At 49.9% G+C, this 23,110-nt stretch overlaps 8 protein-coding genes across 8 annotated transcripts; 4 read left to right on the top strand and 4 right to left on the bottom strand.

Annotated features, from left to right (window-relative positions):
* Positions 1-85: 85 nt before the first annotated feature.
* BDV37DRAFT_292209 (molybdopterin synthase catalytic subunit) lies at positions 86-908 on the top strand (the record flags this gene model as incomplete). The annotated part of the gene is made up of 1 exon (XM_032089131.1): positions 86-908. Exon 1 carries the CDS (start codon positions 375-377, stop codon positions 906-908), a length of 534 nt encoding a protein of 177 aa, XP_031934610.1. The 5' UTR covers positions 86-374.
* A 3-nt stretch (positions 909-911) lies between these two features.
* Positions 912-2,183, bottom strand: BDV37DRAFT_266065 (SCO family protein). Its single transcript, XM_032083867.1, has 4 exons — positions 1,675-2,183; positions 1,283-1,607; positions 998-1,228; positions 912-939 (listed from the first exon to the last, which is right to left on the bottom strand). The coding sequence occupies exons 1-3, from the start codon at positions 2,140-2,142 to the stop codon at positions 1,107-1,109; spliced, it is 915 nt and encodes a 304-aa protein (XP_031934609.1). The 5' UTR covers positions 2,143-2,183; the 3' UTR covers positions 912-939; positions 998-1,106.
* Positions 2,184-2,766: 583 nt separating this feature from the next.
* BDV37DRAFT_266064 (uncharacterized protein) lies at positions 2,767-3,831 on the bottom strand. Its single transcript, XM_032083866.1, has 3 exons — positions 3,538-3,831; positions 3,247-3,456; positions 2,767-3,171 (listed from the first exon to the last, which is right to left on the bottom strand). Exons 1-3 carry the CDS (start codon positions 3,654-3,656, stop codon positions 2,997-2,999), a joined length of 504 nt encoding a protein of 167 aa, XP_031934608.1. The 5' UTR covers positions 3,657-3,831; the 3' UTR covers positions 2,767-2,996.
* Positions 3,832-4,363: 532 nt separating this feature from the next.
* BDV37DRAFT_289545 (FAD-binding oxidoreductase) lies at positions 4,364-6,025 on the top strand (the record flags this gene model as incomplete). The annotated part of the gene is made up of 3 exons (XM_032088494.1): positions 4,364-4,505; positions 4,586-5,776; positions 5,886-6,025. The coding sequence occupies 3 exons, from the start codon at positions 4,364-4,366 to the stop codon at positions 6,023-6,025; spliced, it is 1,473 nt and encodes a 490-aa protein (XP_031934607.1).
* Positions 6,026-6,891: 866 nt separating this feature from the next.
* Positions 6,892-7,284, top strand: BDV37DRAFT_289544 (uncharacterized protein; the record flags this gene model as incomplete). The annotated part of the gene is made up of 1 exon (XM_032088493.1): positions 6,892-7,284. One exon carries the CDS (start codon positions 6,892-6,894, stop codon positions 7,282-7,284), a length of 393 nt encoding a protein of 130 aa, XP_031934606.1.
* Positions 7,285-12,804: 5,520 nt separating this feature from the next.
* Positions 12,805-16,230, bottom strand: BDV37DRAFT_292205 (uncharacterized protein; the record flags this gene model as incomplete). Its single annotated transcript, XM_032089130.1, has 2 exons — positions 12,805-15,390; positions 16,213-16,230. The coding sequence occupies 2 exons, from the start codon at positions 16,228-16,230 to the stop codon at positions 13,027-13,029; spliced, it is 2,382 nt and encodes a 793-aa protein (XP_031934605.1). The 3' UTR covers positions 12,805-13,026.
* A 3,220-nt stretch (positions 16,231-19,450) lies between these two features.
* Positions 19,451-21,264, top strand: BDV37DRAFT_61123 (uncharacterized protein). The gene has a single exon (XM_032090944.1). It carries the CDS (start codon positions 19,577-19,579, stop codon positions 21,251-21,253), a length of 1,677 nt encoding a protein of 558 aa, XP_031934604.1. The 5' UTR covers positions 19,451-19,576; the 3' UTR covers positions 21,254-21,264.
* Positions 21,265-22,629: 1,365 nt separating this feature from the next.
* On the bottom strand, positions 22,630-23,110 carry BDV37DRAFT_266058 (uncharacterized protein). The gene has a single exon (XM_032083865.1). It carries the CDS (start codon positions 22,930-22,932, stop codon positions 22,771-22,773), a length of 162 nt encoding a protein of 53 aa, XP_031934603.1. The 5' UTR covers positions 22,933-23,110; the 3' UTR covers positions 22,630-22,770.

Genomic DNA, 23,110 nt, shown 5'->3' with positions numbered 1-23,110 from the left:
TCTTAGTTTGTCAAGATATAGCCAAGTTTACCATTAAAGTTCTAGCAATCGAACCCTGACTATGTTGATATCCAAAAGTATATACCGACGGTCCCACTTTACCCCACAGCAGCGATAAGGCCTCAACCGCCTCAGGCCGTCAATCTAAGCAATCCCCCCTCACTTCAACGATTCCTCCGATATCAACACCGACCTGACCTCCATAAACCACCTCCATCTCCAAAGCTCTCCTCAAAACAGGGACCGCACGACCTACCCTCCCTCACAAGGCGACACAACCACCCACAACTCCCCAAGAACACATCTATGACGTAACCCGCCTCAAAAACACCCAGCAATTCCTCAAACACACACAGCTTCAACCCACCTCCAAAATGGCCTCCGAAGAACCAACAGCAACACCCGCACACCTCGACCCCCAAACCTACCCACGCCACCTCACGGACGAAGCACAGAACATCCACCTCGAACTCACCTACGCGCCCCTCAACCCACAAGCCGCGCTCGACAAAATCTCCTCCCCCGCGGCCGGCGCAAACGTCCTCTTCCTCGGCACGACGCGAAATACCTTCGAGGACCGCCCCGTCGCACAGCTGAGTTACACGGCGTACCCGCCCCTGACGTTCAAGACGCTAGCGGGGATCGCGCGGGACGCGGTCGCGAAACATGGGCTGACGGGGATTGTCATTGCTCATCGGTTGGGGGTTGTGCCGATTCGCGAGGCGAGTATTGTGATTGCGGTGAGTTCGGGGCATCGGCGGGCGGCGTGGAGGGCTGGGGAGGAGGTGTTGGAGATTTGTAAGGAGAAGGCGGAGATTTGGAAGAGGGAGGAGTTTGTGGATGGGGGGATGGAGTGGAGGGAGAATCGGGAGAGGGATGGGGATGGGAAGGTGGTTGCTGGGAAGTGAGGTTTTGTGCGGGTTGGTGGTTATATATATGGTGAGTTGGTGGCGATGAGAGATATGGGTGTTAGTGTCTGTGTGCTGATCGGCTCTAGAGGGTATATTTTCACGATTTACGGACGGTTGTAAAATGCTACTTGCTATCGACACGTATCTGAGTAGGGTATTTCTATTGTACATACTTTTCCACGCTATTCGTACACTCTAGTCCTTCCTCAATGGCTTGCCTTCGCGCTTCCAGTCGTTGATGTGCTCCAGGATGACCTTGGTGGCCGAATCGGGGGTGTCCTGGCGGCCAATGCATTCGACGAAGTCGCCCTCGGGGTCTGTACGGCGGAATTAGCACTCGGACGGTATACTATCCAGACGATGTCACTCACCCATCAGGTAGAAATAGATACTGTGGTCCACCAGATAGTCCTCGCCCGGGTTCACGTTCTGCGGTGTGCTAAAGTACACCCGGTACTGCTTGCACATGTTCTTCACCTGCTCGTAGGTGCCCGTCAAGCCGATGATATCCCCGTGGAACTCTTGGAGATACGAGCGCAGCACTTCGGGGGTATCGCGAGCAGGATCGCAAGTAACGAAGACCGGCAAGAAGATGTTTTCGCCCTTGGTAGCCTCCTTCACCTTGTCAATAATCTCGGCCATCTTGTCCAATTCGTCCGGGCAGATATCAGGGCAATGCGTGAAGCCGAAGTAAACCTAGCAGACCGTTATTAGCACCGTAATGGGCATATACAGCTTTGTTCCAAGATATTGAAGAACTTACAAAGCTGTACTTCCCCTTCAGATCCTCTTCGGTAACCTGTTTGCCGTCCAAGTCCTTCAACACGAATGGGCCTCCAACCTTCGGCCGGCCAACTCCCTTGCTCATCTCTGCGATGCGCTTCCGCGCCAACCGTTCCTTTTCCACCCGGAAATACACGATCATGGCCGCACCGGTAATGACGAAGAGCAGCGCGGACTTCCACGAGAACGGACCGGTGGAGTTCCGGGCCTTCAGCTGACCCATTGTGCGTGCCCGAGCGCGGAACGTGGTCGTGCTGAAGGAGCGCTGGGAGGCGAGGCCATTGTGTCTGAGGGTCTGAGTGTATGCGGAGTGGGTTGGTTTTGTTCGGAGAGGAACGAAAGCGTTTTGCGACGGGATTGATCGGAGGGTGCTGCGTTCGAGGGAGGGAATACTGGAGCGCGAGGCTCGTCCGATCATTTGGACGAGTGGTCTCATTGTCGATGCCATTGGTGTCGAAGGTAGGACTGGGCCGGGTTTGACAGGACGAGAGAGTGACACTGATCGTGATGGTTCGAGATCTCCGGCCGGAATCCGCTTTAGCGCTGTGGCCTGAGGTGTCGGCAAATCATGTAGTCACGTGGTTCTCTTTGTGGCCTTGGGCAGCAACTCATGTCCCTGGGCTTGAACCTTTGTGCCGCCTGCTCATCGTGCTTGCATTCGTTCCGAGTTGATCGTTCTTATGCATAGCTAATGTACACGGCAGGAAGTGCACATACATGTCGAGATGTCTACAATGAAGCATGGCCAGTTGTTGAAAACGTCTGTCCCAAACAGCCTCCCTCGAATAGCTCACCTACATACTACAGGGCATGCCTATCGAGACCTCTGAATGTCCCAACGTGGTCGGGTGCAATGGAAATTTGCATAAACCAAGATTCTCTCAGAATTGGCAAGTTCGAGCCACGTTGTCATGGATTACTAACCGTAACCCCCATCAATCCGCATCTTCCGCGAGTAACCATGGCTACACCACCGTCATCGCGACGTTAGTCTTACGAGAATTCTAGACAGTCCTTTGCCACCCCCACAATTCCAGATCTGGGGAGCTTTGAATTTTCATTAGAATGGATTGTTCGACTGCGGGGTCTTTCCTTGATGCCTGCCTGGGTCCACCGTCGCTTTCCGTAACGTTCATAAACTGCTCAACTCCACGCTTAAAAACCAAAACAAGAAAGAGATCCATCGGCTAGACATAGTAGATGCGCCCTATTGGATGAATCAATGCCAAATGACCAAAAAGCTCTCACGCTTTGCTGAACAGGACACCCATTTTTGTGTCAATCCCTGACTCTCGGGCTGACCTACACTGCATATTCCGGGCTCATATCGAGCTCTTCAAAGAAGGGCTTTTTACACATTGGGCATTGATTGTGGAATCCCAAGAACCAATTCTCCAGGCACTCTCGGTGAAACACGTGGCGGCATTGAAGGGTGTGGATCGGGTCCTTCTTGCGGACCTTGTCAAGACAAATAGAACTAATCGACATATCAGTACCCCATCTGATATCAGGGTGGCCCTAGCCGACGAGAACTGATTGAGAGTAGTCCTACCAGGTGAATATATGATCCGATTGCTTCAACGGGGATCGTATCGTTTGGACAGACAACCACCAGATTTTGAAGGGCTTGGTAGGGGCAACTCTTTCCAGACAGTCTAATCTTCTTTCCATGCTGTCCTGGGCCGGTACATTGGCTATTGCGGGATCAGTAGTTCCAAAGGCTAGACTCGAATATGCGAGACAGTAAGATCTCAGTAGTAACCTGTTCTCACAGTCAGGTTTGACATATCAGACGCAGGAAGACAACATTATATCCAAGAGCAAGGACGAACAGCCGCCTTACCATATAGCAGTCACAACGTATACGGTTAAACACACTACCAGCAATACTTGGAAAGCTAAGCCGTCGTTATTTGTATTTGTATCCTTCTCCGACGTTGAGTCCATCTTCCAATCAGGCATATTCAAGATGAGACTTAAGTAATGGGTCGATATCTTTGTGGATCCTCTATAATTAGACTAGAGGAATTTTGTTCAAAGAATCAGCTGTTTTATAGCGGATTGTCAGCTAACCTCCGGGGATGTTGTGTCATTGGAAAAGGGAAGATCCTCAACCATGGAACCAGGTTGTGAGCCTTCCCCATCGAGTCAGAGGTGTTCCCAACCACGTCAAGCCGTGTGTATCTTCGAGAAGACTGTGTTACACTATCTTGCCATAAGAGAAAAAGTCCTCATGCGATGTTTTGTTTGTGAGGTGTGTGATCTGAGCACGGATCGCTTTAGGGAAATTGAACGTTCGCCCAGCGGATGCATTCGTATGGATCGCCCTCTGGTTGCATATGTAACGTGACCTTCGATGGTTTGAACCTTCTCCTTTGATGCTCCATAAAAGAACGGGAATCTTGATTGTTTTTGACTGCGATCGAGGAAGGTACCAATCTATCATATGATCTTTCGGAGTAGCGAAAATTGGTATAAAGAGAAGGACCTAGCCAATATCTGTAATTCCGATGTCACCAACTTTCATCGGAGCTACATAAAGGCTCGTCAGACGACTTCCTGTCTGATTAGGAACTGATCAGAATATACGTCGAGGAACGCTCGAGGCGCATTTCGCCACATGCCTTTGGCGTGAACTGCTGACCGAAATATCCTGGAATTAGTACAATATGCCATTTCTGTCGTACGCCCATATACTTGAACTCCAGCAACAGCTGGAAGGCACCCGGGCTCGGGTGATATGCGCTGGCTCCGAAGAGTATGCGGAGAGCATCAAGCGATGGAGTGATACGTGCGAGAAAGAAGCTGTGCGTATAACTTTGACTCTTACCGGGGCATACCAGAGACCTCACAACTGATAATGCTCTACTCTTTTTAATACTCCTGCAAAGCCGTTGCTCAGTATCCACGGAACATCCCTTTAACAGTACCACAGGGCGCAGTAGTCAAAGTCACGTCCACATCCGAAGTCTCTGAAGTGATTAGGTTTGCCCGAAAGCATCGTATCTCTTTCGCGGTAGAAGCCGGGGGACATTCCACCACCGGGTCCTCGGCATCTCATGGAGGCATTGTCATCAGCCTGTCTCAGATGCGGAAAGTCCTCACAGACCCCGCTTCAAAGACGGTTTGTGTCCAAGGTGGTGCCACCTGGCAGGATGTCAACAGTTCCACGGCTCCCTACGATTTAGTGGTTGTAGGTGCCACTTCAAGTCATGCTGGCGTCGCGGCGTCGACACTGGGGGGAGGATACGGATGGCTGACAGGGAGGTACGGTCTGATCATGGACAGCCTACTGAGTGTCAGGATGGTACTCGCAGATGGCTCCATTGTCGAAGCGTCAGAAACTACTTCCCCAGAGCTTTTCTGGGCGGCCCGAGGTGCCGGACAAGCCTTCGGTGTGGTGACTGAGCTTGTCTTTCGTGCGTATGATCTGAAACATCACGTATTCGGGGGTGCTCTGTACTTTACACCAGATAAGCTGCCAAAGATTGTGGATTTCGCCAATGAATTCCACCGTCGCATGGATGAGAACAGCGGCCTCATGTTTGGGTTCACGGCGCCTCCGTTTATGACGGAGACAGCTATACTGGCCATTCCTTTCTATCATGGCACCCGCGAAGAGGCAGAAGACTTTTTCGAACCCCTCCTGTCAGCTGGCCCTGCTGCATCGCAAATCGATATGATGTCTTATACGAAACTCAACGCGGTGGCTAATGTAGAACCGTCTCCAGAGGGCCGCAAAAGCATCAACGGGACCAATATCTCCCCGCCACTTGACACCGACTTTGTACACGATGTATACAGCCAATTCGACAGGGTAATGAGAAGCTGGAGGCGAGTGGGAAATAGTGTACTCATGTTTGAGCTGCTGCCATATACGCACATCATTGCAGTACCATTGGATGCTACGGCTTGCGCTAATCGAGGCCGGTACTACAATGTTGGCTCGATCTTCTGCTGGCAGGATCCAGATCTCGACCAGAAGATGCTGACAGAGCAGCAAGGCATTATGGCCAAGATCGCGAATTTCGGATCCCGTGAGGAGGGCGAAAATCGCGTAGCCGCATATGCCAACTATGCTGGTAAGTCCACAGACACCCCATCGAGAGCTAGCAATAGTCTTTAAGTCCTCCTGGTGGCGTCACTCATGTTGCCGCCGATCGACACAACACAGTGATTGACATTGAATAGGGCATAATATCAGTGCTGCGAGGCTATTTGGCGAGAACTTGGAGCGGTTGCAACAGCTGAAGAGAACCTTCGATCCCAATAATGTGTTTAGAAAGTGGCACGACCTCCTCCATCAAAAGAACGAACCACACTCAGTGTAATCAGTTTGTAAAAGTAAACACTGCTAACAATTCGAATCCATTTTCCAATCTTCTGGGGTTGATCACTGTAAAGTCGATCTCACCTACTACTCACCCTTGATAACGGGCCCATCTTCGGGCCGTTGAACAACTAGTGGATAAATCCACCCTTTGGTTCGGTACGACACGGTGCCAACAGCAAAATACGGGACGTCCCAAGTTTTCGCCCAAGACTGCTTGATTGGCCAATTGGGTGACATGGGGAATTTGACTTCGATTCCGGGGTCCAGATTCTGCCTGTCATAAACCCTATTGCAGGCCTGGAAGTGATTTCCTTCGAAAGAATGTTCCAAGCGGCAGGCATAGAAGTTTTGTCCGATTCGTAGCTCATACCCGTCTTGGAAGGTGTCTCTCAGGCTATATTTCACCCGAGAAAGGTTGACAGTAAACCATATCCCTTATTGGGCGCCATCCAGGGCCACGCAGAGTCGACACAAGAAACAACGCTGTCTGCGGGCTGTCCCCCATGTGGCCTAGACGGAATTCCCACATCTCACCCTGCATTCTGATCCGTGGAACTAGAACATGACACCTACATCCTGCAGCTCGGCTATCCGATCCATAACTTCCCTTTCAACCGGGACTGAAGGGGTCAAGGTCATGCATTTCATTCGACCGCCACCGTGGCGTATACGAGGTTCAATCTCCGCTGTGGTTTGAAAAATGTTATATAAGGGCCTTCACGTAGGACGTTTTTCAGATCCCATCAATTTGTATGCATCTACAAATATTGTCTAATACACACCTTGTATAACACTGAATCTCTTCAAGTCCTCCGAGGCCTCAGTCTCTACATATTCTCTTTTGCTTCAGCTGCTGCAGACACTATGTCTTCCCTGCTCGGCAATACTCTAACCAACAACCTCCAAACACTGAACAACGTGACCTACTCCAAGAACTACCAGCCCATACCCATACACGACTCGGAATCCACTGCAAGCTCTCCACCGGAGAAGACACTCCCGGTGCCGATGTCACACCATGACCATCCATTAATCCTACCTCCTGCGACTGAATTTGACACAACACACAAGTCTTCTCGAGAGACCTCAACGCGGTCGCACCGGAACTCGCCCTGGAGACCGTCGAGCGCGTCTAGCAATAGCCCATGGGGCAGCTACAAAGGGCTGGATAAGGACGCGCTCAACTCCCTCCAGGAATACTGCAGCTCGTTTGATCAAGTCCGAATTCTGAAGCGGGGATTACAGACATTGAAGTGATGTTCTTCCTAAAAGCACGAAATAAAAGCAAGGATTGTTTGGCGTTCCTGGGGAGCGAATATTTGTATTTGATGACCGGGTCATATATTTCTAGCACGGCGTTGGGTAGCATGAAGGGCTTGATACCACATCTCGGATACACCGATATATTGTCGATCGTTTATACCTTCAATATACCTACTAATGTATTTATTCTATACTGATTTACGGATCGCCACACCAACCTATCCATTTCCTCCAAGACATCATAGTTATCGCAATGGCCTGGGTATCCACATACTAGTAGGTCATAGGGATGAGCACAACCACACAACGCCCCAAATACCCCATCTCCTCAAACCCCAGTTACAAAACCTATGCAAACGAACCGAAGTTCGTTGACTAGATCCCCAGACGGGCCCAGACGTGCCTAGACCATAGTATAACCCCAATAAGCTCGCCGTCGGGGCCACCCTAACCGGCGGACTGCCGACGCGTGAACCACAGTTGACGGGTAATGTGACCTCTCCTATGCGAAAAGTTAGATGCCTCTCACATCTTTTCCGGAGTTCTCCTCGGCCTCACTTGTCACTTCGTCTGATGTTTGGCCACAAGGGCTGGATGTAACCGCATTAAGTAATCTTAGACGGATACTTCCGTTTTCTCTCCTTGCGTCGGTTCCCTTCATCCAATTCCCAACGTTCCATTCCGAAGCCATCTTCCGGCCGAAATGCTGGTATGTAAAGGGGTACATGTCGTTCCATGGCAGGTTGCTATGGAGGAGGCTGGATAGAGGGAAAATAGGAAGAACCGGCCGACTAATTTCCTCTATTGACTATAGTTTATTCCTTTCAGAAGACCAATTTCTCTAGTAGTCAATACCCTTTGCCTTCAAATGTTTAAGATCCTTAATTACCACGTAAAACGCCACATAGGTAACATCTCCTAAGGTAGATTGACAACGACACCCGAGTAAACATGTTGATCAACATAACGAGCCAAACTCCTACGATGGGGAGGGGGGAGGGGATAATCTAGGTACCCTTGCGTAGATTAGCTATACCTGACGTTACTTCAAACTCCGGGAAATTCACCCGCCAGTCGAGCATTCGCTCCCAGCGTAATTAGGTTATGGTTTGACGTTTAGAATGACGGGTAAACGTCGAAGAGAACCTTCCTGCCATGCCCTTGGGTTCGTGCGTAACCTTAAGTGATCTGGTATGGTAAATCGAGGGATTAAGGAATGGAGATGGGAAGTCTGACCTTGTCTTAAGTTTCCATGACAGCTTTTCCTTTCTGTCGTAGGGTTGATGAATGTGAGTGACCGGTAATACTGTACGGCTGAATGATGTTTTGTCATTTGCTCGGGACACCTTCCCAGATATTCAGGCATTGTATGGAGTATTTTGAGATAGGGATGAGTTAACTATATAGACATTCCTGTGAGGCCTCGGGAATGTTTCTGGTATACATGGCCAGGACGGTGAAAGTTGAGATTATACCTCTAATGATGTATCAGGTACAGGTACAAGAATTGCAAGCAACAGTTTCGATGCTGAAACATGATCGAGGGCCAAATACAGCAAGCCAACATATCACTTGCAGTGCAAGCCCTTCCGGATCCTCTTGAGGCTCACATCTCCCAGTTCCCGCAGCGTTCTCGGGTTCCTTGGAAGAGTATGATCACTGTCATGATCAAAATACTCGGCGTTGTCAATATTGCAGATATCATACAATGTCTTCGACCCTCTAGGAACGCGTCCTCCGCACCGATAACATGACAAGTCGGGACAGATATAAACTCATCATCAAGACCCGTCTCTGGGCTTGACCCTACTTTACATTATTATGCTGGCGCTCCTGAGCAGTGCGGCAGTCTATTAGCCACCACCGTTCAAGATACACCCGACTTCAAAAGGGCGCCAAGTGACGATTGCTTACTAGTACCCCGAGATATCCAGCTCATTTCCAGTCGACATTCTTGCCCGCGATATAGAAAGTATGACGGGTTGGCCCCATGGGCCCATGAGATGGGCACATTGTCCAGTATCGACGGGAGTTTATGAGATATTAGGATTACCATACAGAACCAGCGTATGTTGTAGTGATGAGATTGTCCGTCCCCGGGCCAATCCTTGGTTAACTCCTCGAATAGGAAAATTGTTTACCCAACGGACCTTGCGTCTCACATCTATCCAACGATCGGATTGTATACGCTCCTTGTTGACTATTTTCGTCCTGTCTCGAACTCTTCACCCCTCAACAAAGATACCTGTTTCGAAGAATGGCTCAGGACCATGATTTACCTGCTATGCTGAAACGTCGCCTACTTCACGGCGAGATCATATACGCCGCCGCAAAGGAACAAGATTCTAATATTCTGTATTAATTGGGATACAGGGGTTAGAAGGTTCGATATTTTATCTATCCGTATCGAAACCACAAACTTATCGAAACTATCGTGGTCTATTATCTCAACCTCCCTTCTGCGGACACGTGTCATATTGTTGATGTTGAGGAATGGATACATGGCAGCTTCAATGTTTGCATCCGAGTTGAGGTTGATGGTTAAGGGCGGGATCCTGGGAAACAACTGATGATCAGATTTCTATTGCCGTACCGGACTGGGGAGAACTGCTGTCCAGGCAATGCGGATGAGAAAGTCCGTAGCGAAGCTGGGACCTACTCCGCCGTGATCTCTGCCACGGCCCGTTCTTTCTTAACCTCACTGATCTGAACCAGACTAATATCTTTGCTGACGACGATTGGAGTATCAAGTGCCTGATAGATCTCGAGTGGGCATGCTCTCAGCCAGTGGAGATGATTCATCCTCTGTACTGGTTAATGAATCAGGCTATTGACTTGATCAGCCTGGACAACTACGAAATTCTTCACCAAGAGTTCATGGAGGGATTCGCAGAGGAAGAGATGAAAATTCAGCCACCAGTCCGTCTCTATCCCATTTTGCAGCATGGATGGGAGAGAGGAATATTTTGGTGCTCTGTTGTCCTCAGTAGCCCTACGGCGTTGTTCAAAATCTTTTATGACTTCATTCAACCGAGGTTTTCTCAGGCTCACGATGATCGAGCTTTCTGGCAAGTCACTATGCCCTACTGGACATTCAATACCTTTAAGTTTATTAAACAAAAAGCGAAGGATAAAGAGCAATACGATGCTTCTTTGCGTGAAGCATTTGAAAGCGGAATATCTCATGGCTAGAGCATACAAAACCTGATCGTCCTCGTTCACTGCCCTTGACCTGCACGCTTACTTCTCTCACCACTTTGCTCCCTCCGGTTGCAGTCCTCTACTGCACTCTCAAGGTTCAGAAGAGATTTTCGCTGTACAGCTTTGCCAGAAGAAGATAATTGGTAGGGCCTCTGTAGCACGCGTAGTCTTTTGTTTTCTTTTTAAATATTAGACTTGATGTTTTTTCTTAAGCGGTGTATAGTTGAATATTCAACTCTGATATTTGATTTCTGATATGTATAGAATATCTCGAGATCCTGTAGAGCAAGTCGACTCTTTAACAAAGTTTATTATATTTCGGGAATATCGACAACTGACTGTATTTGAAAGGATCAAATAGACTTGGGACTGTCGCAGATATTGTTTTGATATATTAATATAGCTGGTCTCTACACTAGTTAGGCTAGTAGTACGGGGAACCCGCTAACCCCAGTGATTTATTTCCGGGGGCGGGTTCTCGATCTGCGACCCGAACCCAAAACCAACTCGATAATGATTTCAGCGCGGAACGGAGTAAATAATACAGCTACCAACCAGATCCCGATATCAAAAAAGATATCTGTATTTTCGGTTTAACTCCATTCGAAATAGCGATAGATAAGATGTCTTAGCAAGATATCACGTGGCATAGAGGGGTAAGCCCGACCAGTTTCTCGCGAGGGACAACCAGCAGACAACGATCTGGGCGTCGCTGCTGTTGGTACTAGTAGGGTAGGAACGGAGGATGCAACTGATTTGGCCATTGTGCCATGGAATGATGATTGGTGGTTCTACTCGATCGGGTCTATTCGAATACAATATATCGTGACGAAATGAAGAATGCAAGTATGATGGTCCGTTCCTTGGATACCTTCACATCATTTGGTGCCGTTGAGCGCTGAAATGAAGAGACAGGACGTCTGTGATAGGTATTGTTATGAAGGAGAATGATGCGTTGTCGTATGGCTCTGTCGTCCATACCTGTCCTGCTATTTGATCGGACCTGGCAATCGCATGGGCATCTTCATGTGTCAATGATCTGCTGGATGAGGAGGAAATGATGGTTCTCTTGTAAGTCCGCTTCTGCCAACCATCTTTTCGGAGATTTATGATGTACGGCAGAGATCAGATATACAAAAGGGAGAGAGCTCGATGAAGCACCTATCTTCTATTGTTTATGACTGACTATTTTCCTTGCTTGGGTTCTATAATTCGGAAAAGGCGAGAGTACATTTATAGCAAAGGACTCGTATGCAGGGCCAATGTAGAATTTGTGACTTCAGTTCGTCCATGTCATGGCAGTTGGAAGCACACAAACTCATAGCCAGTACTCCGTACACTGACCCATTCATTATCATAACCGCAAGTGACGAAGAACTGCAGACATGTGCTATCAGAGGTGAACGCCCCCCCCTCCTCCCTGGTAGCATTCCCAACTGCACCAAAAGAGACAGTAGAGGAACTGCAGCCAATCTTACCTCCCCAGAAGAGAATGGAGTCCACAAATGGAACTTATTCGGTCCGCCCGCTGTTCCGATATCGTCTGGCCCCTGCGTATTCTGTAAAGACCACAATACTCAGACTCTAGGCCTGACATCGCCTCGATCGCATCTTATTTAGCCATACATCCGAGCTTGCCATGACAGAAATATATGCATACAATTAAAAGATAATCTGGATGGTATCTTTATGGTACATAATATACCCCCTATGAAGAATGCGCAGCATTCAGAGGTATTTTCTTCTTCGAAAATTCGTCTGTGTAGAGTTATCATGCTAGTCTAACTGATTTAAGTATGGTCATTTCACAACTGAATAATGTGTTACCACTGGAAAGAATATATATTTTGAATTCGTCTGAATGGGGGTGCTGTTAGTATAGCATGTTATCCCATGTGCTATGCAATGTATTCGTTGAGAGATTTGCCTCCAGGCTACTCGCATGTTGTTGGGTGCGAATATATATTCAACAGACACACTACCTTGCAATCATTGCGACGAACAACTGGAAGAAAACACACATAATCGTGATGCTAGATGTAGAAAAAATCGAGTAAAAGTCGCAATAACAGTATGTCTTTCTATGGACCATTCTCTAATGACATGACACAAACGTATATCCATGGGGTGAAACCGAGCTCATGAAGCGTAAAATTACAGTATTAATCCAGCTCTTCGCTTGGAGTCCTGGGCGAATGTGCTCCGAATAAAAGCTTCCTAGAAAAGTACTTGGATATCATCGTATGACACCCCGGTCTCGCGAGAACAAATGCTGCTACCGAATGATGAAATAATGCCGAACAGGGTAATCAACGGATATAAGGAAACCAGAAACTAGGGAAATAGGAAATGCAAGGGAAAAAGGCAAGGAAAAAAAAAAAAAAAAAAGTCAATGACAGGTGTATAACACTGGTCTTCTCATGGAGAGCAACGAGGTATACAGGAAAAGAAAAGATACGTAAAGGGATGAACGGCTTTTTGCCAACCACCAATTCTGTATGTACTGACTGCTGGGAAACCATATGCAGAACTGGTCTAGTGTACACTTCTGCTGGCTTGGCTGGCACGGCTGGCACGACTTGCACGGCTAGGCGTAGTTCGAGGTTCTTCCTCTTCCATAACATCGCTGAGTCGGGTGGGATGGCGATGACGGGGGGTCACAGAGTCCCAGGTAGTTCCCCATCCGGAGCCACTGTAATCTACAGAGCCCTGGCTATAAGGCGCGGAGGTGGTCGGCGGCATAGTGCTAGGCACATAGCCCCCTTCATCCTCCATGGATCCCCGCTCATAGTCGTCGCTTTCCTCGGACATAGGACGTGGGTAAACGATGGAAGGCCCTTGTTGAGGTTGGGTACGGCGATATCCGCCATATTCGTCATCGCCAGGCTCACTGCTAGCTGCGCTCGGGTCATAGGAGCGGTTGTCGTTCTCAGATGCCGGGCGGCCAGTGTACTCGCCATCGTGTTCATAGTAATTCCCGGCATACTGCCCCGAGGGTTCTGCAGCTGCTGATGTGTGCGGTTGTCGGGGAGCATAGCGCTGGCTGTCAGATTCCTGATAAGGCCGCTGCCCCTCCGTGAATGGATCGGTCTCTGTAGGTGACCCGGGCGTTTCTTCATAGTAATGACCTTCGGATGACTTTCCCTGCCCCCCTGATGGATGGTTCGCGGTGTTCGACCGAGAAGGGAGGCCCTGGATCATCGGCACCACCTGCACTCCTCCAACCAAGGTGGGCTCTCCGTTGCGCAGAGAGTTCGTTCGATCCCGTTCCTCTTGCTCACGGCGACCAAGTTCCTCCCACGCACGACGGGCTTCTTCCTTGGATATTTGAAGTTCCCGGCGCATTTCCTTGAGCAGCGACTCCGCGCGACTCTTGTCACTCTCGGCCTTCTGCAACGCAGCCATTGCTTCTGTCCGCGATTGTTTCTCAGTCCGGACCTGTCGCTCCAAATCGGCCTGGAGTTCTTTGGATCGCTCTTGCTCTGCACGGGTGTCAAAGAACCACCGCTGGAACTTTCGCTCGGATGATGCCCGCAGACGCTGCAGTTCCACCACGGCGTGAAAAAGATTGGCACCGGCAGCGGAGAGATCGGTCACCTGACGGGCCATCTGTTGGCTAATGGGGTCGCGTTCTAAAGCCTCACTGTTCTGCTCCAACTTTCGAATCCAGTAGCCAGTTAGGCCTTCCCAATGGGAGGATAACGTTTCCCACCGTTCAAAAGCGTGAGGAAAACCGACACGTCGTGGTGGCTGCTGCGCCTGGGAAGTGCCAGGCTGATTTGGAGCTTGTGCTGGTTGCTTTTGGACGCCAGTCGAGCCTGTTAGTGGCTGCTGGGGATTGTGTTGTGCCGAAGGCCCAGGTTGCCTGGGGTGGGCGTGTGGCATCGGAGCCTGACCGTGAGCCTGGGAGTCTGGCCGTTGAGCCGCCGCTGGAATTCCCGGAGGCTGCTGTGTCGTACGAGATTCCGGCTGAATGTCAGCCCCCGCGGGAGCAGTGGGACCTGCTCTCCGCTGTGAAGGTCGATTACCCGCAACGCCAGCAGCATAGGGCTGGGCTGGATCCTGAGCCCTTTCTTGTGACTCTTGCCGCCTGTGCTCGGCCTCTTCCTGCTCCCTATCTCTGGCTTCCTGTTCCGCTTTTTTGCGAGCTTCTCGGTCCCGGCGCTGTCTCATGATATCGGTCGGTGTCCGGACCCCACTTGGGGGGTGTGTGTTAACGGGGACAGGGCCATGGGCCGCACGTGAAGCGCCATTTTGTGTTCGCCCTGTGCCTGCAAGGCCAATCGAACCAGTCGCGCTTCCCAAGTCAGACATGGGCGCATTCACTTCTTCCCAATCCGGTGTAAACGGGAGGGGTTTTCGAATAGCTTCTTCTAACGCCCAAAGAATGGCAGACGCTGTACGTGGACAAACCCGGGTAGACCTGCGAGGCCAGTATGACTCGCCTGATGCTCGAGGATGATCGTCAGTTAGCGAGTCAGCGTCGTCGTCGTATCCCTCTGTCCGGGCTTCGGAAAGCGCAGGACGAAGTGCAGCAACTCCGCTATTACGGTCCGACACAGGTTGGACCAGTACGGGAATTGTTTGCTCTATCTGAGATGGGCGACCTGAAGCATATACTGATCCCGGCCGTTGACGAATTGAGCGGGACGTTCTCCGTAACGAACGGGTACTTCCTTGACTAGTCAGAGGGCGCGGTGATGGGTATCGGGGAGGATCAGAGGCAGGATTGGAAGCAGCCTGCTGCTGGCGTTGCGGTAAATCGTTCGTAAACGTGGAGGGGTCGTGAATCTCGTAGGTCTCGTCAAATGCGCCGTGGGTGTGGGGAGACACCGTTGGATATGGATGTGAATGGTGTGAAGGGAAATGCGACAACGTGAGAATTGGCACTCGGGCCGTCTATGAGTCGGTGGACAATCCCGATGACGTGGGAGGGTTATCAATCAACAATTCAAGTTCTCCGAGGTCTTGGGAGCCCAGCGCACAAGTCGAACCGGCCTCTGAAGAGTAAGATAGATGTAAGTACGTACACAATTAAGCACGTTGGAATGTGGATATTCTTTTAGGGACTGGAAAAAAAAAAGGAGCAATTCCAAGGGCAAGGCAGGGCTAAAAGTGGGCAAGTGTGCAAGGCAAGTGGCTGGTCGAATGAGAAGGCGACGGGGATGTGAAGAATTGCGATGGCTGGGAATCAAATCAATTGGCTTGGTTACCTTTAAAGCTCGCTCTCAGACCGCCACGAGCACCGGACGAAGCTCGTAGCAGTCATAGAGCAGAGCTCAATGGCTGCCGACACAAGGCGAAATAGTCCAATCGGTGTGTTGCGTGGGGAATGACAGTTGTACGTACGGCGTACAGCGCAAGAAATATTAATAGAAAACCTAAGGGAGGAAGCGTGGAGGAAAAGTAGAGTCAGTGGGGGTCACGGGAAGATGTGTAGTCAGCCAAAGTCACGGGCGCCATCATATCCACTACCAACAATCGCTTTTCCCCATGATGGACTTGATTCATCCAGTCGTTTCTGCTTTGTCGCAGAACGGGGTTTTATAAATGACCCTCGCTTTCCTTAATCATCCCTATCCTGACTGGTATCAATCCGCTAGATTACACCTCTCCTTTGCCGCGTGATTTCACAATGGGGCGCATTGGAAAGGACAATATTACCATTGAATACGCTGCTGGTGGGCTATCTATTTTGAATTGCGTCGAAGTTGAAATTACTTTTCGATACCAAACCATGGTTCCAGGTTCAGGATTCACCACCTGATGCGCTGGTGGTGCGTCTTGGCTGGATGGGTTTCATATCGTTATGATGCCTCATGGATGCCTCAAGTTCTCGCTGACAGTCAATGCGACCTACTTTGGCCCATAGATATCGACGTTTGGAGAGGGATTCCGTAGGAACGACAGGGCCGCGAATTAGTCGAATCAGATCGCTCCCAACCCCTGGACTAACGAAGTTCACCTGAGGTGGATTGGAGGATGAAACGAACCAACGGATCTTCTCCACTCTGGGTCCCCGATCTGGTTCGTCTGAACAGAAGCACAGACACGGTCCATTTATCCATCAATTTGACTTCAACGATTCGGCTTGCTCACCACGCGGTGTTAGGGGGTCCTTCACATAGTGGACTTCGTTGCACAAGGGTGTATCGATAATCTCGGGAAATGATGATCGAAATGAGAAGAAGAACGGAAGATTAATTTTCTTGTTCTCCATGCCCCTTCCCCGTGCCGTTCCCTTCTCATGCATGATATGTCTATTTCAAAATCAACCAAAATGAAAATCAAGGGATGCTGATCGCTTTCCCCATCTGGCCGTCTTATTAAATATCAATTTTCAATCTGGTTTTCTTGACGATAGTCGATTTTGCGATCGAAGGTCGAGTCAAACGGGATGTAACTCTTAGTGGGCTTGACGAGAACCGACAGTCAGTAAGGGCAGCCCTACAGAACATCATCCGGCCCTGATTGACTGGAAGGAATCCCGTCCACCTGCTCCGGTTTCATATCTATTGATGTGCCTTGCAGATACTGAACCACCCACCTGGGTACTTCTATGCGCATCCCAGCCGAGGTTACGTTTATTGCTCTTTGTTGTCGCTCTCTCTGCAGCTCGGTGACTGGTCGCCGACGTTCAAAATCAAGGTTGGAATATGCTCCAACCCAACAAAACAAGAGGGTGGGTTTATATATCGGCACGTAGAGGTAGATGATAGGTAGGCAGCAATCTTGGCCTTCGTGGAGTGCTGTGGAAAGCCTTCACAGTTCGAGGCAGGTGTAAGTTTTGTGGCCGGCAGCGTGCTGCTGCAAGCCCGGCCTTCCCCGTGAAGAAATCTTTGGTTCACGATGCAGACAAGGCTCGAACGGTTTATTAAGTTTTGGTACTTATTACCCATGCGCTGCACGAAAGGCTAGAACTTGACCGTCGCCGCTCATAACCACTTGCATACTCGATATACATGCATATACATATGTAGGTACAGAACATGAGCATTGGGAGCAGAGGGAGCATAGAACACAATTTATTGGACCCATCAGCATGCGCCCGTAGAACTCAAGGAGCCTTTCGCATGGTTGGTATGCGCGTCATGCAACTGTTTTGCTTCCCCGAATGGCCTGGACATCTGTCCTTCCCATCCCACCATACACTAGCCAAAGACTTTCAAATGCATCACGATCCGGCGGACCCGGGAAAACTACTCGTCGCACGGGGGAGACCCCAGCGAATTGACAGGTCAGAAGGATCCGGCCCTATGAGCAATACGAGTTGAATCAACCATGCTTCTGGCCTAATATAGAAAGTCAATGCACGCGATCGCCAGCTTGGTAATCTTGGTGAGGGTGTTAAATCGAAATACACGCTTATGAGTAATAAATGGACCCATCTATAAACACCAATAGTACGCGAATATACTTTAGCTTACAGGCTCTGGTGATTTCCCGGATCTCAATGACGGCGTTGCCGGCTGTACTCAACCTGATGTACGAAAGGGTTTAAGGGGGAAATGCAGGAGGCCAAACACAGCGAGGGCAACAGAGAGAAGGGAGAAAAGAAGAGGAAGAAAAGGGCAGCGCATGACAGAGCGTCAGTTGGCATAGAGGCATTGGGTCATGGCTACACTGGCCAGCAAGGATCTGCGAGACGATGTTCCAATGCATGAAGCCAACCTCTTCGGAGAATAACCTGTAGAAACGTTGGCTCTGAAAATCAGCCACTATACCAAGAAGCTGCGAGGGTGGAGTCGACAGTTGGATGTTCCAATAGAGGTCGCGTCTCAACTCTGTGGCCATCTAGTTTGGATCTTGAAGAATGGTCAACAGTGTGTCATAGCAACCTGCACGGTCTGCTGGAATGCGGACCCAAACACCTGTTGGTGTATTCTTTAGAGCCTCGAGGCCATGACTTTGCAAAAAGAGGAAAATAGGACCAGAGAGCATGAGAGGAACTGTGACAGTGTGGCTTGATTTCGCCGCCATTTAAGCTTCCTTCCTGACCTGCTATGGCGTTCTCGATAGTGAACTATAGAATCATATTTCAAGGACCATGCTAACGATTGGACAGTCCTCACCTTGCTGCCAAGCATACTGTTGACGGATCGACATGATCGACAGCCACTACAACCTGATAGAGCCTTAGTGGAAGATCCTGGAAGACTTCCGCGGTCGACTTTTGTCCAAGCGGAAGTGATCACTCACATTTGCAGGAACATCGGCCTTCTGTTACCAGGTAGTTGGGACTGAGCCCCAAATACCGAACAACATCTACTCGTTAGAGTAGGTTTGCGATGTATGTGGATGAAACGCTCCATCCATTGCCAATTATTATGACCTCGATGACTGCCGAGTGGCAAATTTTCTCTTGCGCCGAATTAATCCCGGCTTCAACTATGCAGATACTAATTATAACGATGGAGACCTATCTAGGAAAGGAAAGGAGCGTGACGGGAGTTGATCGAGTTTAGAATCTAGCCAGCGCACTACTTGCACTTTCCGCAACTGTGATACACTGGTTGTGTCGCTGCCAAAGTGCCAATCCAATGACGTACGTGAGAATGGGTGCCTGAAGGCCCTGGTCCCGGTTGAGAATTGAATTCACAACACGAACGGGGAACATTGTCCATAAGAATGGTTGGTCTGTGGCTCGCTTTTACACCCTGCGAGTCTAGGTTGCGGATCGGGATCCGGGTGTCTCCCTTGCTCCAGCCTCGATTGCCCGCGCCTTACTGCAAGCGTTATCCCTAGGGAAGGGGACCATGTAAGGTCCGATAGGTTTTTGGCGTCCGTGCTTTCGGGTGATTGAGCTTTGTTTACACCATTGTGCATTGGCATGCTGCGGCTCCTCTCCCCGACCTAGCCACCAATCCATCGCATCGGGTGGCTCCAGACCCAAAAGAGGATCCGTTGTGATATGTATAAACACAACCCCTTCGCCCTTGCCATTTCGTATACTCTGGCTCCCCAGAGGTCTCGCTACCCTTGGACAGCGAACAGGTATTCAGCGTCTGTATTATTTTCTTCCGATGAACGCTCTATATCCTTGAGCATACACTAAACAGCTCCGTGGTTGTTGCAATATCACCCCATGGCTACCGCATATCATCCTCTTCCCGGGGAATTGAATGCTTTCCGCCGTGGCCGCAAGAGCTCCCAGACGAGCTTTGGCTTGCCCCCACCGTCGCCGCAGAGGAAACGGGCCTCATCATTTTATCCACCAAGGGATCCTGTGGCAACAGACGAAACGAATCCATTCTACCTCGAGCGCTCTCTGGAGTACGGAGCCCAGCGAGCTCACCGGCCTGGTGCTCGCGATGTTAGATTCAGTGAAGAAGCTAATCAGTATTATATGCTATCCGCCCTGAATCCTGGAAAAGAGCTTCCTTTCCCTGTCCCGGTTCGTGGGGAGACTGCAAGGTCCCGTACTAATATCAATCGGTCAACACTCTCGGTGGTTGAACTCGAGCATCAACTAGCTCTTCAACAAATTGCACCACAACCTTGGGGCCAATCCAGCCATTATAGCCAAGGATCGTTCGGATCAGTGCAAACGGAGGCTACTCCAGACTTGACCCCAAGCAGCTCCTTCTCCTCGAACTACTCCGCTCCCATATACCCCGACGACGCAGTCAGACCGAGTGAGCAGTCTGCCCGTCAATCTCATAAAGATACCACATCTGGAAGCCAGAAACTCTTCTATCCCTCGACGCCCCGGAACCGTTCTCGAACGGCGGAGCTCAGCCAACCATCTACACCCCCTCAGGAAGCCAGCCTGCAGACTGCGCCGTCCAACGCGTCGTCTGACACCTTAGTCATGCCTCAGCCCGACGCTCTCGACTCCCACCGTGGAAAGCCACTACCATCTCTGCCCGCTGTTGCGCGCAACGCCAACACTTTAGCAAACAGAAGAGCCCAAATAGCCATTGGGAAACCTCCCATAGAGGCATGTATGATCTCTCCTCCTTGCCGGATCAATCCCGTCACAATGGAGCCTCACACAACTCGATTTGATGAAACCATGTTCATCCCGGCCAATGACTGTCCAAGCCCTGTTCCCAGTCCAGGTTCCAATTCGCCTTCCATGGATAGGCCAGCCCCATTTGCTCGCGATAGGCCGTCAACATCCACATCAGAAGTGGTCTGTGAGCATTCGGTGTGGGAATCAGACTCGGACAGCGAAGACGTGGATCCGAAGTCGCTGTCGAGGAAGCCTATGGATACATTGAAGAAGGTCCGCAGTCGCGTACACCTACGGGTGGCCAAGTCGGCCCCCAAGTTACAGAACTCCAGCAACAGCCCTCAAGCCCTAGAGAAATGCCCTACGACGCCGGATAAGCCCCCAGAAGATCGTTGCCCACCCCCGGTGAGGTCAATCGGGAAATCTCGTTTGTCTCCCGATAAGTTCCCATCGGTACCCCAAACGGTGCGTATTGTGGCCCCATCGACCACGTCCCTCGTGCCTCCGCGGACGCCTCGATCCCGGCGCAACAGCAAAGAAGAGCGTCCAAACTTTGACATCGATCGGTCGACAGCAGCGGCGATGCAAGCCAAGTCGAGGCGTAAGCCACGGTCTAATTCGCCCCAGTCGTCCCTATCAAGTGAAGGCGATAAGATCCGTACCTTGTGCCGCGAAGAGCGATCGGAGAAAGCCCTCCAGCGTTTGACACCTTTACGACAACCTCTCTACAAACGTGTTTGGGAGTCGCTGCGCGTCCTCGGGTGCCACGGGGACATTCCACCTCCTAGGCCACGCAAGGCCATGTAACAATTTTTTTTATATCGATACCTATTTTCTGTGCTTGAAGCCGCGGGGAAAAGATTGGATGGCGTTGGTGTATACAGAAACGCTTTCGCGTTCACCTTCCCGGCGATGACGATAACTTCGCTTGTTCTGTTCCCTAAATAATGTCTTATGAAGCTGCTTTACGGACTCCAACGCATGGAAGTCGGTGATGAACAACGCCCGATCGCATTGTGCCATAGTGCCTTTCGATGATTTATGAGCTCGACATGTTGAGCATGAGACCGCAGCTATTTCCTACTAATGCCACTGCTGCGATGAATGATTTAATGTAGTACGATGATGAGGCTATGGGATCTGGATTCCCGCTCTTGAGCTTTCGCTCTTTGATTTCCTTGATTGACTCTCTCACGCTCTGTGATATTTCCTTGATTTTTTTCAGTCATTCTCTCTATCAAACCGCACACGCTCTCTGAAAATTTCCTATGGTCAAACGTTGACGATGGCTATCACTCTTTACAATCCGCTAGTCAACCGACACACTATGTTTCTTTTCTCATCCAAACAAGAATTATAAAAGACCCAGATGAAAGTCTAGGACAAGGCGCAAGCCATCTTACACAATCTACTTCCAATGAGCTCTGTACCACTTTCCAATGGCCTCCAGTAACAACATTGCCTAAGCGTAGATCGCGATCTACAATGTGGGGTAAAAGCTCGTACTTTCCGCAAGCTCTCTGATGTTTTGATCCCCCTTGCGTGTGGCGCACCAGATAGCATTTTCACCCCAACCCTATATCCCTTGGGTCCGATCATAGCCGACTCGGGAGTCCAGACCAACGCCTCGGGCTACTTCGCATTCCCTGCTCGCCTCGTCCAGTGGCTGTCATTGCCGCTCTCCTTTGCTCAACCGTGTCCTTTCGACTTTGCTGGGGTAACCGTGTAGAATGATTGCGTTACACCCGGGAATGAAGTCCTTTTGGCAGTAGACAAGAATCCTGGTTTCGGGATATGAACTGAAACAGGTCCAGATGAACTGTATTTGGTATCTTGTCGTGTGTTCATGCTACGTTACGTTTGATCATGCTTGCGATGTTACATTCGCATTCGTTGAGGATATTGTTGGTTTATGCAAACTTTGTCTATATCGAATATTGTCTGGTGAGTTGGGATGGATTGCTGGGTATTGTACAGTACTGTATAGGATGTTGAAATACATGAATGATTTACTGCAACGCGTGGTTGTAGTAGGTACAAGTATTTCTTGTATGCACTCAATTGGCCTGAGAATGCTTTGACAGATGTGGACATCACCTATCAACCTGGAGTTTTTATATTCAAGTGTGCCGTCGCGTGAGATGTACAGTAGTAATTTGGATCATTTAGTTTCCCACTGATGAGGCGTTTCTTCCGCCCTAGTAACTCATGCTAATTTCTATCTTTCTTTAACCCCTAGTCATGAATGACATACAAGGTATCGCACATTTGATTCACCCTGCGCCTGACATGAATTATCTACAAAAGAAAAGCCCAAGTAAAATTCAGGCATGGATCTTCGCTGATGTCCTCCAAAACCCACACCGCCAATCCCCTAGCTGACAGAAACCAGCACGATCGCACAATCGCACGATCACCATACCCACAATGAGACTGCAGATGCACGTAAACCAAGTACTATAGTATTCAGGAACCCGGCCCGGCATCCGCAGCGGACATCCCGAGTCCTTGCAGCAGCCTCAGCTCTCCACCGCAAGGCCCTGAAACCGCCGTCCGGCAGGCGCAGGCGCAGGAACAAAAAGACCTGCAGCAGAACTCGACGGGGAGCGAAGCCATCCGCGGACCGGGCCAGGGGAACTGAATTTTTTTTTTTTTTTAAAAAAA

This window comes from Aspergillus pseudonomiae, assembly GCF_009193645.1.
Source record: "Aspergillus pseudonomiae strain CBS 119388 unplaced genomic scaffold BDV37scaffold_167, whole genome shotgun sequence".
NCBI classification, from domain to species: domain Eukaryota; kingdom Fungi; phylum Ascomycota; class Eurotiomycetes; order Eurotiales; family Aspergillaceae; genus Aspergillus; species Aspergillus pseudonomiae.
The sequence above is the reverse complement of the archived record's forward strand: the minus strand, read 5'-3'. Positions and strand labels throughout refer to the sequence as shown.